The sequence below is a fragment of the Typopeltis vanoorti genome, chromosome 2, assembly GCF_054136105.1.
Source record: "Typopeltis vanoorti isolate ZY-2024b chromosome 2, IOZ_Tvanoo_1.0, whole genome shotgun sequence".
NCBI lineage: Eukaryota > Metazoa > Arthropoda > Arachnida > Uropygi > Thelyphonidae > Typopeltis > Typopeltis vanoorti.
In genome coordinates, this window is record NC_143550.1 from 28,531,260 (window position 1) to 28,544,315 (window position 13,056).

The 13,056-nt window shown below is 36.9% G+C and overlaps 1 protein-coding gene across 1 annotated transcript in view; it reads left to right on the forward strand.

Annotated features, from left to right (window-relative positions):
* Pat1 (Protein interacting with APP tail-1) overlaps nt 1-13,056 on the forward strand; it is a 265,102-nt gene that overhangs the window by 38,740 nt on the left and 213,306 nt on the right. The window contains exon 2 of the mRNA XM_090404192.1: nt 3,326-3,414. Within this exon, the coding sequence (XP_090260318.1) occupies nt 3,326-3,414 (89 nt within the window). The remainder of the gene's footprint in view (nt 1-3,325; nt 3,415-13,056) is intronic.

Sequence of the window (13,056 nt, forward strand, 5' to 3'; positions counted from 1 at the left end):
ATGCAAAACACATCTCCTTGCGGATATGTCTATTGTTATGCATTAAGGGAAGGGCCACTACCCAGACCGGTTTCGACCTTTATTGAGGTCTCTTCAGTGGGAGCCAGGCCCAAGTCGAGATATCAGGCAGAAGCATTTGTAGGTCATCTCCACCTATAGGAATTGCCAATACCACCTTAAACCAGTCCTGAAGATACTTTCAGGCGCAAACTTTGTTTGCTCACACTTGGATAAAGGATTAAACTAAATTTATTATACTCTAACCAAGTGGAAAATAAACTTTCAACATCTTTCTCTAAATCCAGAGTAATTTATTAAAAAAGGGTGGCACACCAATTGGCAATTCCTATAGGTGGAGATGACCTACAAATGCTTCTGCCTGATATCTCGACTTGGGCCTGGCTCCCACTGAAGAGACCTCAATAAAGGTCGAAACCGGTCTGGGTAGTGGCCCTTCCCTTAATGCATAACAATAGACATATCCGCAAGGAGATGTGTTTTGCATTATAGGAGATACTAGGATAGGAGTGTTGGTAGCTTGCTCCACCTTTGCAACGAGTTGCCCTGGTGTGTACCACCTTAACCCAGTCCTGAAGATACTTTCAGGCGCAAACTTTGTTTGCTCACACTTGGATAAAGGATTAAACTAAATTTATTATATTCCACATTTGGATTACTGTGCTCAAGTTTGGTCACTTGGATTCCTTGGAGATGAAGTTGTGGAAAGGGTTCATAGGAGAGTGACGAAGTTGGTGAGTGATGTAAAAAATGCTGACTAGATTGAGAGCTTGTGGATTGCAGAGGTTGGTTGATAGGCGGAGAAGAGGGGATATGATAGAAACATTTAAATTACTAAAAGGTTTTTATAAGATTGATGCAGGGGAAATGTTTCAGCTGTGTGATAGTGATGTAAAAACAAGAGGTCACCCCTGGAAATTAAGGAAAAGTGTGGTTAACAAGGGTGTGAGAACAAAGTTTTTCACCTGGAGGGTGGTGAATGAGAGGAATGCATTGCCTGTCTCAGTTGTGAGTTCTTTGTCTGTAAATGAATTCAAGAAGAGATATGATAGATATTGTTTTGATAGTTTGGATCTCTCGCGATGAGCCTACTGACTCCATGTAGATACCCGTAATTATAATAATAAAGTCTATGGTTTTGCAAGGCAAAATAACCTGCAATAGTTGGATCCCATCCATCATCATCATACTTAATGTAAAATTAAGCCTTGATTTTTATAGCATCGTGTAAGAAACCTATGTAAAGCAGTTACAATCAATATATGACATATTTGTTTGCCAAAATACTTGATGGCCAGTAGTGGTTGCGTGGAATGCCAGGCCTGATTTATGCTCTCTTCTCTTTTTGACATCTTTTACGTGTTTAGAGACATGTAGAATTCCTTCTGAACTTCCTGTCTGGCCTTCATAACAAATTCCACAAGAGTAATGAATCTCATAGATGCCTAGTTTTTTTCATGGGGTGATGTGGAGTTTTTGGTGGATGTAACAATCTTGATATTTTTTGTAAAAGTAAAATAGCCACTTTTGTATTGTACTTGCAGAGCAACATAGCCACTTTGTCTGTGACATTCATGATGTAAAGCATCATGATTGCATTCTTGAAATCTTATTTAAGTAAGGAAGTTGCAGAAGATGTATTAAGAATTTTTCTGATTATCTTGGGTTCAAAACCATTAAGTACGAAGTTCTGTCTGAGGTAGTACAGTTCTTCATTTCTTTTAATTGACGTGCTTGATATATTGTATGCCCTCTCTTGTAAAGTTTTAATTATGCCTATCTTTTACAATGGCTTACAGTGTGAAGCAGCATTTAAAAATCTTACCATTGTGGTAGGTTTCTGTACACAGAAAAGGTTAATCTTTTTTTCCTCTTCATTTACTTTCACAAGGATATTAAGGAACACTAATTTTTTGTGTTGTTCTAGTGAATTTTATATTCGGATGCAAGTTCAGATAATCTTTGAAAGCAATCAGCTCATCCACTGTTCCCAACCAAATGACGAAAATATCATCCATGTAATGTAACCAAATTTTTGGTTTCTTCTAATAGTTTTTTATTGCATTAGTTTTGAAATTTTCCATAAACAGGTTGGCTAAGTCTGGAGAAAGGGGGGGGGGGGAGAGGAACTCAAGGCAAGTCCTTAATTTTTCCCAATATTTGTCTTGAAATATGAAAAAAGTGTTGTCCATATAATGTCCGAATATTCCTGCTCCACCGGGAAAAGATTTACAAGTAGATCCAATGTGTCATTTCTGGATACATTGGTGAAGAGACTAACTGCAGCTAAATTTCTTAAGATGTTTGAAGGGTCTATGTTTCTATCCTTTTTCAATAAAGTGTAAACTATTTTTTACAAACGATTCTGTTTTTCTTATTTGTGATGATATCAGGTTTGACAGATATTTTGCCAAGTTTGAGGTTGGATAATATCTCCTCATCTATAATCGGTTGTAATGGACTATCTTTTTTGTGTATTTTTGGTGTGCCATAAATTCTTGGGACTAATGGGTGTTTTAATGATAAAGATTATGTAAATAAATTCTTTATTTACATAATAATGTGGTCTCGGTACCAAAAACTTCCCACAGAACTGCTAAACCACAGTAACTTAGGTTTGCATCAATTCATCCAGTTATTTCATGCTGGTGAGTAGGATAATGTACAAGGTTTAAATGATTAAAAAAGGATGGAGCAGGAAATTAACCATGAATTAATTAAATATGATTTAGCAAGATGACTATTCCTTGATAATTCACCTTGTATTTTAAGAAAATGTTAATATTTGAGGAGATTTATAGCATCTTTGTCATATGTTTAATAAGAAATTTCATAAAGGGAAGGTTCCAGAGAAATTGAATGAGCAAATTGTTCTGTTTCATGATAACTGAGACTGTGACAAGGCTGAAGTTGAAAATTAGTCGGTCAGCAGTAGTAAAGGTATTAGAGAGCCAAGTTGAGCCTGGATTCAAATGATAGGACTGATAATAACAGATTTTCTACAAGGTTCAGCATGGTATTATTAAGGAAAGGATTGTGTTCTCAAAATTTAATATTAAAACAGAGTGATGTATTGTACAAAGGGAGGAAGGGAAAGATGTACATACATTTGTATATTTAGATTTTGCAGAAGTCTTTGGAAGATTGCAGTTGATTAAATTGTGAAAGATTATTACTCTGAGTGTTCACCTTAAAATTGAGTACTGACCTTTAGTGAACATTAATTTTTTCATAATTTTCAGTGAAATGTAATTTTAGTTTGATAAAAGATTATTACTATTTATTTATTTATTTTTTTGTTTGCCAGCTCTATAAAGAAGGACGACTATGTCAGTTGGGCTTTGAATTTTATCATCTTGATATTTTTGAGAGACTTCTCAAAGTGAAAGACAAAAGGTAAGTACAATAAGTTGCAGGTTTCTAGCAAAAAAATTGTTTAACATAAAAAAATTCTGTGTTTTAATCACTGAGGTACATGACATCTTGCCACATCAGCCATCTGATCTAATCTTTTGATCTTAGCCTTGGTACAAAAGTTATATTGGTCATGCCCATTTCTTTTTCTTTTTTTTATCATCATTGGTTCTTTTTCTTGTATTGAGAAATGTGAATTGTAAAATAAACTTCATTTTACAATTCACATTTCTCAATACAAGAATGTTCGAATGAAATTTACTTTAAAATAAACTCCCCTCCCCCCCATTTCATTGTAGCATTTAAGAACTTTACTGCTTGTTTAAAGATAAATAAGCAGTAAACTTCAGATTAACTTGATTTTTTTTTTTAACTTCCAATTCTTGATAAAATGCAAAGGAAGCCAACCTGCCTACTAAATTTCTAAGTTCATAAGCATAGAAATTCAAATGGTTTCGTCTCTGATTAGTAAATACCACTGGGTTGTTGGCATACTTGTCAGCTTATCTAAAACTAAAATACTGAAATTATCCCATTTCAAATGTAGAAATATGGTAGATTTTGTTGAAATCTTATTATTTTTCATGGTTAGCACCCACAGAAGGTTATTACTAAACCTATAGTGCATTTGTACTATGGGATTTTTTTTATCAATCTATTTTTTATCAATTTTATATATTTTTTGTAATTTTTTTATTTATTTTTACATTGTCCAGAAACCCCACTCGTGAGACCAAACATGAAACTTTTTCAGCCACTTCAGGCCTCCAGTATGTGGGGAGGGAGGTGGTCTCACACTGGGTGATGAAATTCATCTTCCACCTAAAGACAGTCGCAAACATCCATGCCCACAGTGGGATTTGAACCTGCTCTCCAACCAACAGGCCGCAGGTTCCAATCCCACTGTGGGCATGGATGTTTGCGACTGTCTTTAGGTGGAAGATGAATTGGTTGGCTGAGTGGTTTAGCACTCAGCCAACCAAGCTGGCAGCTTGAATGGATTTGGTATCATTATGGATGACAAATTATCCAGACATTGATTGGGTAGAACAGAAATCTCATAAGAATGAAGGAGAATTTATTGAGCTCTTTTGAGTCAACTTTCTCAAACAGCACGTGACAGAAGAAACTCAAAGAGTGCAAAATTCGATCATAGCATTAGGAGGAGTCTCAGTTAAGAATGTGAATATTTTGCCACCAGTTGGTAACAGTGAGCTTGCTGTACCGTCCTGGGAAGTAGCTGACTATATGGATGTTCAGTTAGGATAGGTTACATGCTGAATGCATAACTGGAAATTATGATAAACTCAGGAGTATACTATCTTTGATTCTGTGGTAAGAGTTACCGAATGGAAATCCTTGAAAAGGTGCTCAAATGAGTCTGTATCTGAATGTGTCCCTAGAGTTCAAAGAACACATAAGGTGGGAGTAAAATGGATGTGCAGTCTTATTAAGCAAGAGATCCATAAGAATATAATGGGGAAATAATATTCTAACAGATAAGCTTAGGTGTTGATGGTTATTCATGACTTATTTTTCACGGTATTAACAACACCACAAACACTTATCAACAAAGATGTTTTATTAACGCTAATATTTCGCTGATTTTCAACTCGGCATCATCAGAGCACAACACACATGTAAATGCGACAGTGAGTGAGTGAAACAATATAATTGCAAAAGACAAAAGATCTAAAGTCTTATTTTTGGTGCCCTCTAACGAAAAAAAAAAAACAGCAGTTATCCAGGAGTTTTTCTTAGGATAACCGTCTCCCAAATTTTTGGCAAATTAATGCAACCATATCTGTTAAGGTTGGGAGAATTCTTCAAAGCCATTGCTGACTCAAAAAATAATCTTTCAGATCTATAACGACTCCTAAATAGCACATTCGTTTTCCTCCATCTAATCCTGTGTGAAGGAGTGTCCAAAGCGTGGTCTGCCAGTCCCGACTTGCCATAGTAATAGTAGCGAATGTATCTTTCATGTTCTTCCAGGCGGATGTTCACTGATCTTCCTGTTTGCCCATTATAGTCACAGTCACATGGAACTTCATACACTCCTGGGTGTGCTAAAGGGTGAAGTTTATCCTTTGGCGAGCGGATCAGAGTTGCCAGCTTGACATGAGGTTTGAAGGTGGTGCGAAAGCCATGTTTCAACAATACTAAAGAAATTTGAACTACTACAACAGCGCCAACATACGAAGTCCCGACCGCAACTTCAACGAGACCACGTGGTCGTAAACCTATCTCGGAAACACTCACTGAAGAAGCCAAGAACGCTCTCAATTTAGGACATAACTTTGCCATCTCGCCCAAACAAATTCCTAAACTCGAAATTATGATGAAAGTAGAACGGGGTATCCACGATCTTCCGCCAGCAATGGCCAATAACGTGCGACTAGACATAGCAAGTATTATAAACAAGGCTAAGCCTCCAAAAATATGCCACGTAAGCAAATAACTGCCCTAAAAAAGTTATATAATAATAAAAATATTATTATTACAAAAGCCGATAAAGGAAATGCAACAGTTATCATGAATAAAGAAGAGTATAACAGAAAAATGCAAGATCTCATATGTGACAGTTCCACATATCAAATTATACATCGAGATCCTACGATGTCGCAAAAGAAAAAAGTCCGAAAATTACTGAAAAAAGTGACATCATGGCCCAAAGAAATCATCAGGAAAATAAAACTAATTCATGTTAAAACACCCCGTATTTATGGATTACCAAAAATCCACAAAACTAATATTCCCCTACGCCCCATAGTTGATAGCATAGATAGTCCCACATATAAACTGGCCTGGCATTTAGCTAAGTCGCTTGCCCCTCTTACTGGCAACTCCCCTACTTATGTAAAAAATTCAATCCATTTCAAAACACTGGTTAAAAATCTAATCCTAAAAAATTCAGACATAATGGTTAGTTTCGATGTCACCTCCTTATTTACCAATGTACCACTTATAGACACTCTTGATTTAATCAAGTCTAAATTTCCCCCAGATATTTTTGAATTATTTCAATTTACCATGAATGCAGGTTACTTTACATGGGGAAGGAAATTTTACAAACAGATTAATGGTACTGCGATGGGTTTTGCAATCCATTTCAAAACACTGGTTAAAAATCTAATCCTAAAAAATTCATACATAATGGTTAGTTTCGATGTCACCTCCTTATTTACCAATGTACCACTTATAGACACTCTTGATTTAATCAAGTCTAAATTTCCCCCAGATATTTTTGAATTATTTCAATTTACCATGAATGCAGGTTACTTTACATGGGGAGGGAAATTCTACAAACAGATTAATGGTACTGCGATGGGTTCCCCCCTCTCTCCCCCCGTTAGCAAATTTTTACATGGAACACTTTGAAAACAAAGTACTTACCACAGCTACATACAAGCCACAAGTGTGGTTGCGCTATGTAGATGATGTGTTTGCCATCTGGCCCCATGGACAAGACACTTTGGATGCTTTTGTCACCTACCTAAACAGCCAACACCCCAAAATTCACTTCACAGTAGAAAAAGAATCAAATAACTGTTTACCATTTCTTGACACATTAGTCACCTGCCTTTCAGATGGATCACTATCTTTTTCTATTTACAGAAAGCCTACACACACAGGAAGATACCTACATAAACAATCACATCATCATCCAGTCCAACAGTACGGCATTTTAAAAACACTTACACACAGATCCAGAGCCATTTGTTCTAATGATACAGCTCTGACCACTGAACTCCAGTACCTGCGCCATACGTTCTTAGCCAACGGCTACAATCCCTACAAAATAGATAAAATACTACATAGGCCCATTACTCTGCCCTCCCCTAATACACAAGAATACAACATGACCATTTCTATTCCCTATATCAGAGGTACATTGGAAAAGATAGCCAAAGTATTGTTGAAACATGGCCTTCGCACCACCTTCAAACCTCATGTCAAGCTGGCAACTCTGATCCGCTCGCCAAAGGATAAACTTCACCCTTTAGCACACCCAGGAGTGTTTGAAGTTCCATGTGACTGTGACTTGGCCTATTATGGGCAAACAGGAAGATCAGTGAACATCCGCCTGGAAGAACATGAAAGATACATTCGCTACTATTACTATGGCAAGTCATAGACCACGCTTTGGACACTCCTTCACACAGGATTAGATGGAGGAAAACGAAAACGAATGAAAGATTATTTTTTGAGTCAGCAATGGCTTTGAAGAATTCTCCCAACCTTAACAAATATGGTTGTTGCATTAATTTGCCAAAAATTTGGGAGACGGTTATCCTAAGAAAAACTCCTGGATAACTGCTTTTTTTTTTTTCGTTAGAGGGCGCCAAAAATAGGACTTTAGATCTTTTGTCTTTTGCAATTATATTGTTTCACTCACTCACTCACTGTCGCGTTTACATGTGTGTTGTGCTCTGATGATGCTGAGTTGAAAATCAGCGAAATATTAGCATTAATAAAACATTTTTGTTGATAAAAGAGTTTGTGGTGAGGGGAAATAATATTGTTATGAAATATATAAAATGCAGACCAGAAAAGTTAGAGTATTGTATGGAAATATAAATTGAAGTATGAAAAGTGCAGGCTAAAAGTAATCCGAAAGAATTTTATCACTACGCTGCAAGTAAAAGAAAAACATGAATTTTGAAGAATAACTTTAGTGAACGCATGTGTTATCCTTGTGTCAGAAGCAGTTGAGATTGTTCAAATAATGAGTGCTCACTTAAAGATCTATCAACCAGGTATATGTAATGTGGTGCACAATGCTACCACTTCACTGGATGAAGAGATAGAGATGCATAAGAATGAGATTTGACCTATTCAGCAATGTGGCAAAGTGGGATATCAGCACATATGCTAAAGGAATGTTCAGCTGAAATGGCTTGGTCCTTGATATGTTTTTATAACTTGAGTCTCAGCTCATGAAAGATTCTGTAGAAATGGAAAGAAAGAACATATGATAGTTTCATTGTACAAGGTAGTGCAAAAACCGATGTGTCTAATTATCGACCTCTCACTATTTCTGGAGTAGTGGTGATTTTCGAGGAGTTAAGAATTCGCATACAGAAATGAGTTGAGACAAGCTATATGTTTTAAAGAACAGCATGGATTTACTAAAGGCAGATCATACTTGAGCAATTTGTTTTTATTTTATAACAATGTTATGGCTGAATTGGATAGGGGGAATGGATATGCTGTGATACTGTTAGACTTTACTAAGGCATTTGATAGGATACAACATGAAAGGCTGTTGCATAAATTTGGAAATATGGGATTCAAATATAAACTATTAGCGTTGATATGCAGGTAAATTGGGCCATTGTTCAATCTATAGATTAATGATATTGGGAAGGACCTGACCGGAGATGTTCAGTTTGCTGGTGATGCAAAGATAGGAATGGCAATCAGGGATGCTACTGATATTCAACACTTACACAGAATGATTTGAATAATCTGGAAGGAACAGTGGGAAAATGGTAATGGCTATCAGTTCAGTGTTAGTGTAGTTATGTACTTTGGTGTGATGGGATTTCCAACAGCATGTTATATTGGTGGGATTATGTTACAAGAAATTGAGGCTAGGGATCTTGGAGTTTTGGTGGATAGGAAACTGAAGTTCAAAGGGCACTCGGTAGATAATTGCAATGTTGAAATGAACATTGCCATGTAAAGATAAAGAGATCATTTTGCCTCGATATGACCTTGCCTAGATTACCATGCACAGATTTCATCTTCTCCTGGGTTTGGAAGGGATTAAGAAGCCTGTGGAAAGGAGAAGAAAGATGATATCTGAATTATGCAGATTACGAGAACAAATTGAGAATATTTGGACTGCAGACACTGGTAAATAGGAGAGAAAGCAGGCTGATAAGAGATCTGTAAACTTCTGTATTGGTGTTATAGGTTATCAACCAATGAAACTTTTCGCTACATGGAAGATGGGGAGAGGACAAGGAGGCATCCATTGAAGTTTGTGTGCAGTTAAGAAAGCGATGAGAGTTAGATTTTTCTCTCATAGAGCAGTGAGTAGAACAGTTTGCTTGTTAATGTGGTCAGTGCATCCAATGTGAATAAGAGATGGTATGACATCTGGTGTCGGTGATTTGTGACCTCTCTTGATGAGTTCTTGACTCCCTGGAGATCTCGGATGATAATATTCATTACCTACACTTTTATTTTCCTTTCCACTAAACCTATAGTTTAGTGAGTTACCTGACAGCTGATATCACCTACAGACCAAAGCTAGATTATAAAGCTGGAATAATCAGATGCTACCATAAGAATAAAACATCCCTGATATGCACTTTCAAGACGTATACCAGATACTGTAATAGTACTACATGTGAAACGTTGACATTATTTCCTGTGAACACTTTTCCTCCAAATAAATGATATTTGTTAGGACTTCAATATTGTCACATTTTGATCTTCTAAGGTACTTCTTACTGCATCGATTCACCTAAATCTCGGTCTTCCTCTAATTCTTTTGCTTGTCATTCTAGCATCAAACACCTATTTTCTTAACCCTTCCCATTCTGTTTTAAGAGATTATACCATCTGAGATTAGGTCTATTCATTATAGATTTCTGAATGCCAACAATGTCAAGTTTCTCTCTAATGTCTTTTAATTTTTAATATGATTCTGCCATTGATGCCATCTGTTCACTTCTATAATTTCTCTTAGAACTCTCATGTGTGGTCTCTAGGGGGTTGATCAACTATACATTTCTAACCCAGCTCTCAGATTCATAGGGGTTAAAATTGGTTAAAATTTATTCCATATAAATTTATTCAGTTGACTGTCTGTCACACATTTGCTTATTCTACTTGTCTCGTTTCATTTAATTTGCCATCTTTGCTAAAAATTGTGCATAAATGGTTGAAATCTTTTTATTATTATTACATAACACCTCCAGGAAGTCCAAAGACTTATCGAGGGAGGGCACCTACTCTACAACTTTTCACCAACTATAATTAACTGCGACTACACTAACTGTATCTACCGCCTACCACCATCACTAGTATTTCCGCAGACAATCACAAACATCCATGCTTGCGGCAGCATTCGAACTTGCAGCCTTTTGGATGGAGGATATGCTAACCACTTGGCCAACCAGGCCAGCTTTTACTTGTACTGTAGATTTTCCATACAGGATACATTTGATGTTTTCAATGTTCCTGCCTAATTTCATAATCTTTGTCTTTTTATTCAGATTTTCATGTCAAATTTGTTACAGCAGTTATTCAGTTAAGGAATCCTGCAGACTTGGACTGGACTTGGACTAGTTCTCACTCCTTTCTTGACTGCATTCTCAGCTTCCATGGATGCCTCTCTCCATAAAATAAAAAATTCCATCTGTAGGTATCCTCTATGACCTTTTACAAGTTTGTTGGTCTCAGTCATATCACATCTCTTTCTGCTGTTTGCTGTTGTCTGCATTTCACAGATTCTCTTCTTCTACCTTCATAATTTTTATTCCGCAATTCCAACACATGCAGATTTAAGCAAATTCTAAGTTAACATCACCAAATTTTGATGTCATTTTTAATGCCTCTTTCTTGCATAATGTACTCCATATGGGTAATGAGTAACAGTGAAGTTAATATGCACTCTTATCTTACATCTGAATTTATATCTTTTGTGTCTTCTTCAATTCTAAGTACGCATTTGCAACTTAAGTATATCTTATGTATTGCTTGATACAATGTATCATTTACACACTGTATAAGTGTAGTGTTTTTATCTTGACACCTTATGTGCCTTTTCCAGATTTACAAAACTTAAATTAAGATCCTATGCTTTCTCAACTCCTTGTCTGAAAATTAAAATGATCCCCTTTTTCTTCTCTATTCCACAATAGTTCTCAACCTTTTCTCAAGTATGCTTGCATAAATCTTACTAGGAACAATCAAAATGGAAATTCCTGTGTAATTCTCATATATAGTGTGTTATTTTCTTTTTTTGTAGATGGGTTACTGTAGTACCCAATAGTAACCATCCAGTATTCTTATAAGAACTGTACTCCAATCTGGAATTCAACCTCATTTCTGGTCAAATTTCAACTGTTTTTGATAGCTCTTTCTTCATCTGTCAATATCTACTCCTGAGTGCTGCATTCTCCTCGCATGTTTTTTTACTACTCTTCTGCCACTGCTTGTTTTATTTAACAATCTTTCAAAATAATTACTCTAAACAAATGGAATATCATTGTCTTCAGTTTGCCACCTTTATCATCTCTGAATTCATTTTGCAGTAGTATTTCCTCCATTTTCTTAGACTTAGCAAAGGCATTTGACAGGGTTCCACATGATAAGCTGATATTTAAGTTGCAACACATGGGTCTGGATTCAGGATTGGCTGTCTGATAGGTATTAGAGAGTTGTGTATGGTGGAGCAGTTTCAAGGAGACAGAAGGTTACAAGTGGGGTCCCACAGGGCTCAGTACTAGGACCTATATTGTTTAACCTTTATATCAATGACATTGCCAGTGGATTGCAAGGGGATATTCAGTTGTTTGCAGATGATGCGAAGCTAGGAAGGATTATTAGTAATAGTGCAGATGTGGTAGCCCTGCAAGAGGATTTGAATAAGCTAGATAGATGGGCAAATGAATGGGGTGTCAGTTTAATGCTGCAAAAAGTAAGGTCTTGAGGTTTGGGAAACATCGATGGGATGCTGCATACTCTATGGGAGGAGTTATACTGGAGGAAGTTGGGGAGACAAGAGATCTGGGGTTGATGATTGATAGAAACCTGAAGTTTAGGGGACATATTGCAAAGGTGGTGAAGGTAACACAGAGGATTGCTGCAATTATGAGAAGGACACTGACCTGCATAGATAAGAGGGTTATCATTCCGTTGTATAAGTCTCTGATCAGACCACATTTGGATTATTGTTCTCAGATTTGGTCCCCAGGATTTGAAGGGGATAAATTAACTGTGGAAAAGATACAAAGATGGACTCAGGACTACAAGGTACAGTCCTGAGACCATCTTTGTATCTTTTGGTCTCAGGACTGTACCTTGTACAGTCCTGAGACCATCTGAGACAAGGTACAAGAACTGTAGTGGATTATGAGAATCGGCTGAGGGAATGTGGACTGCAGAGTTTGGCGGATAGAAGAAGGAGAGGTGATATGATTGAGACTTTTAAACTGTTGAGAGGTGGTTACAGGGTTGACACTGGGGAGTTCTTTCACTTGGTTGAACAGCGGGAAGGAGTGATGACAAGAGGCCATCCCTGGAAGTTACGAAAGGAAACTGTGAGCAAGAGGGTGAGGAGTGGTTTCTTTGCATGGAGGGTGGTTGAGCCGTGGAATGCATTGCCTAATAGAGGGGTGAGGGCGAGAACGGTCAATGAGTTTAAGGAGTGGTATGATAGACTTTGTGTTTCTTAGGCGGAACCTCCCCTTGATGAGTCTTGACAGACTTTATGTTCTTAGGAAGGACCTCCCACGATGAGTCTTTTGACTCCATGGAGGCCTGAATAATAATAATAATAATTTCCACTTTTTCAATAGTCTCTAGCACATTTTTCATCTTCTTACTGAAGTCTTCTCATAGCTTTTGTTTAGCTACTGAATTTGTGCACATCTTAATGCTGGA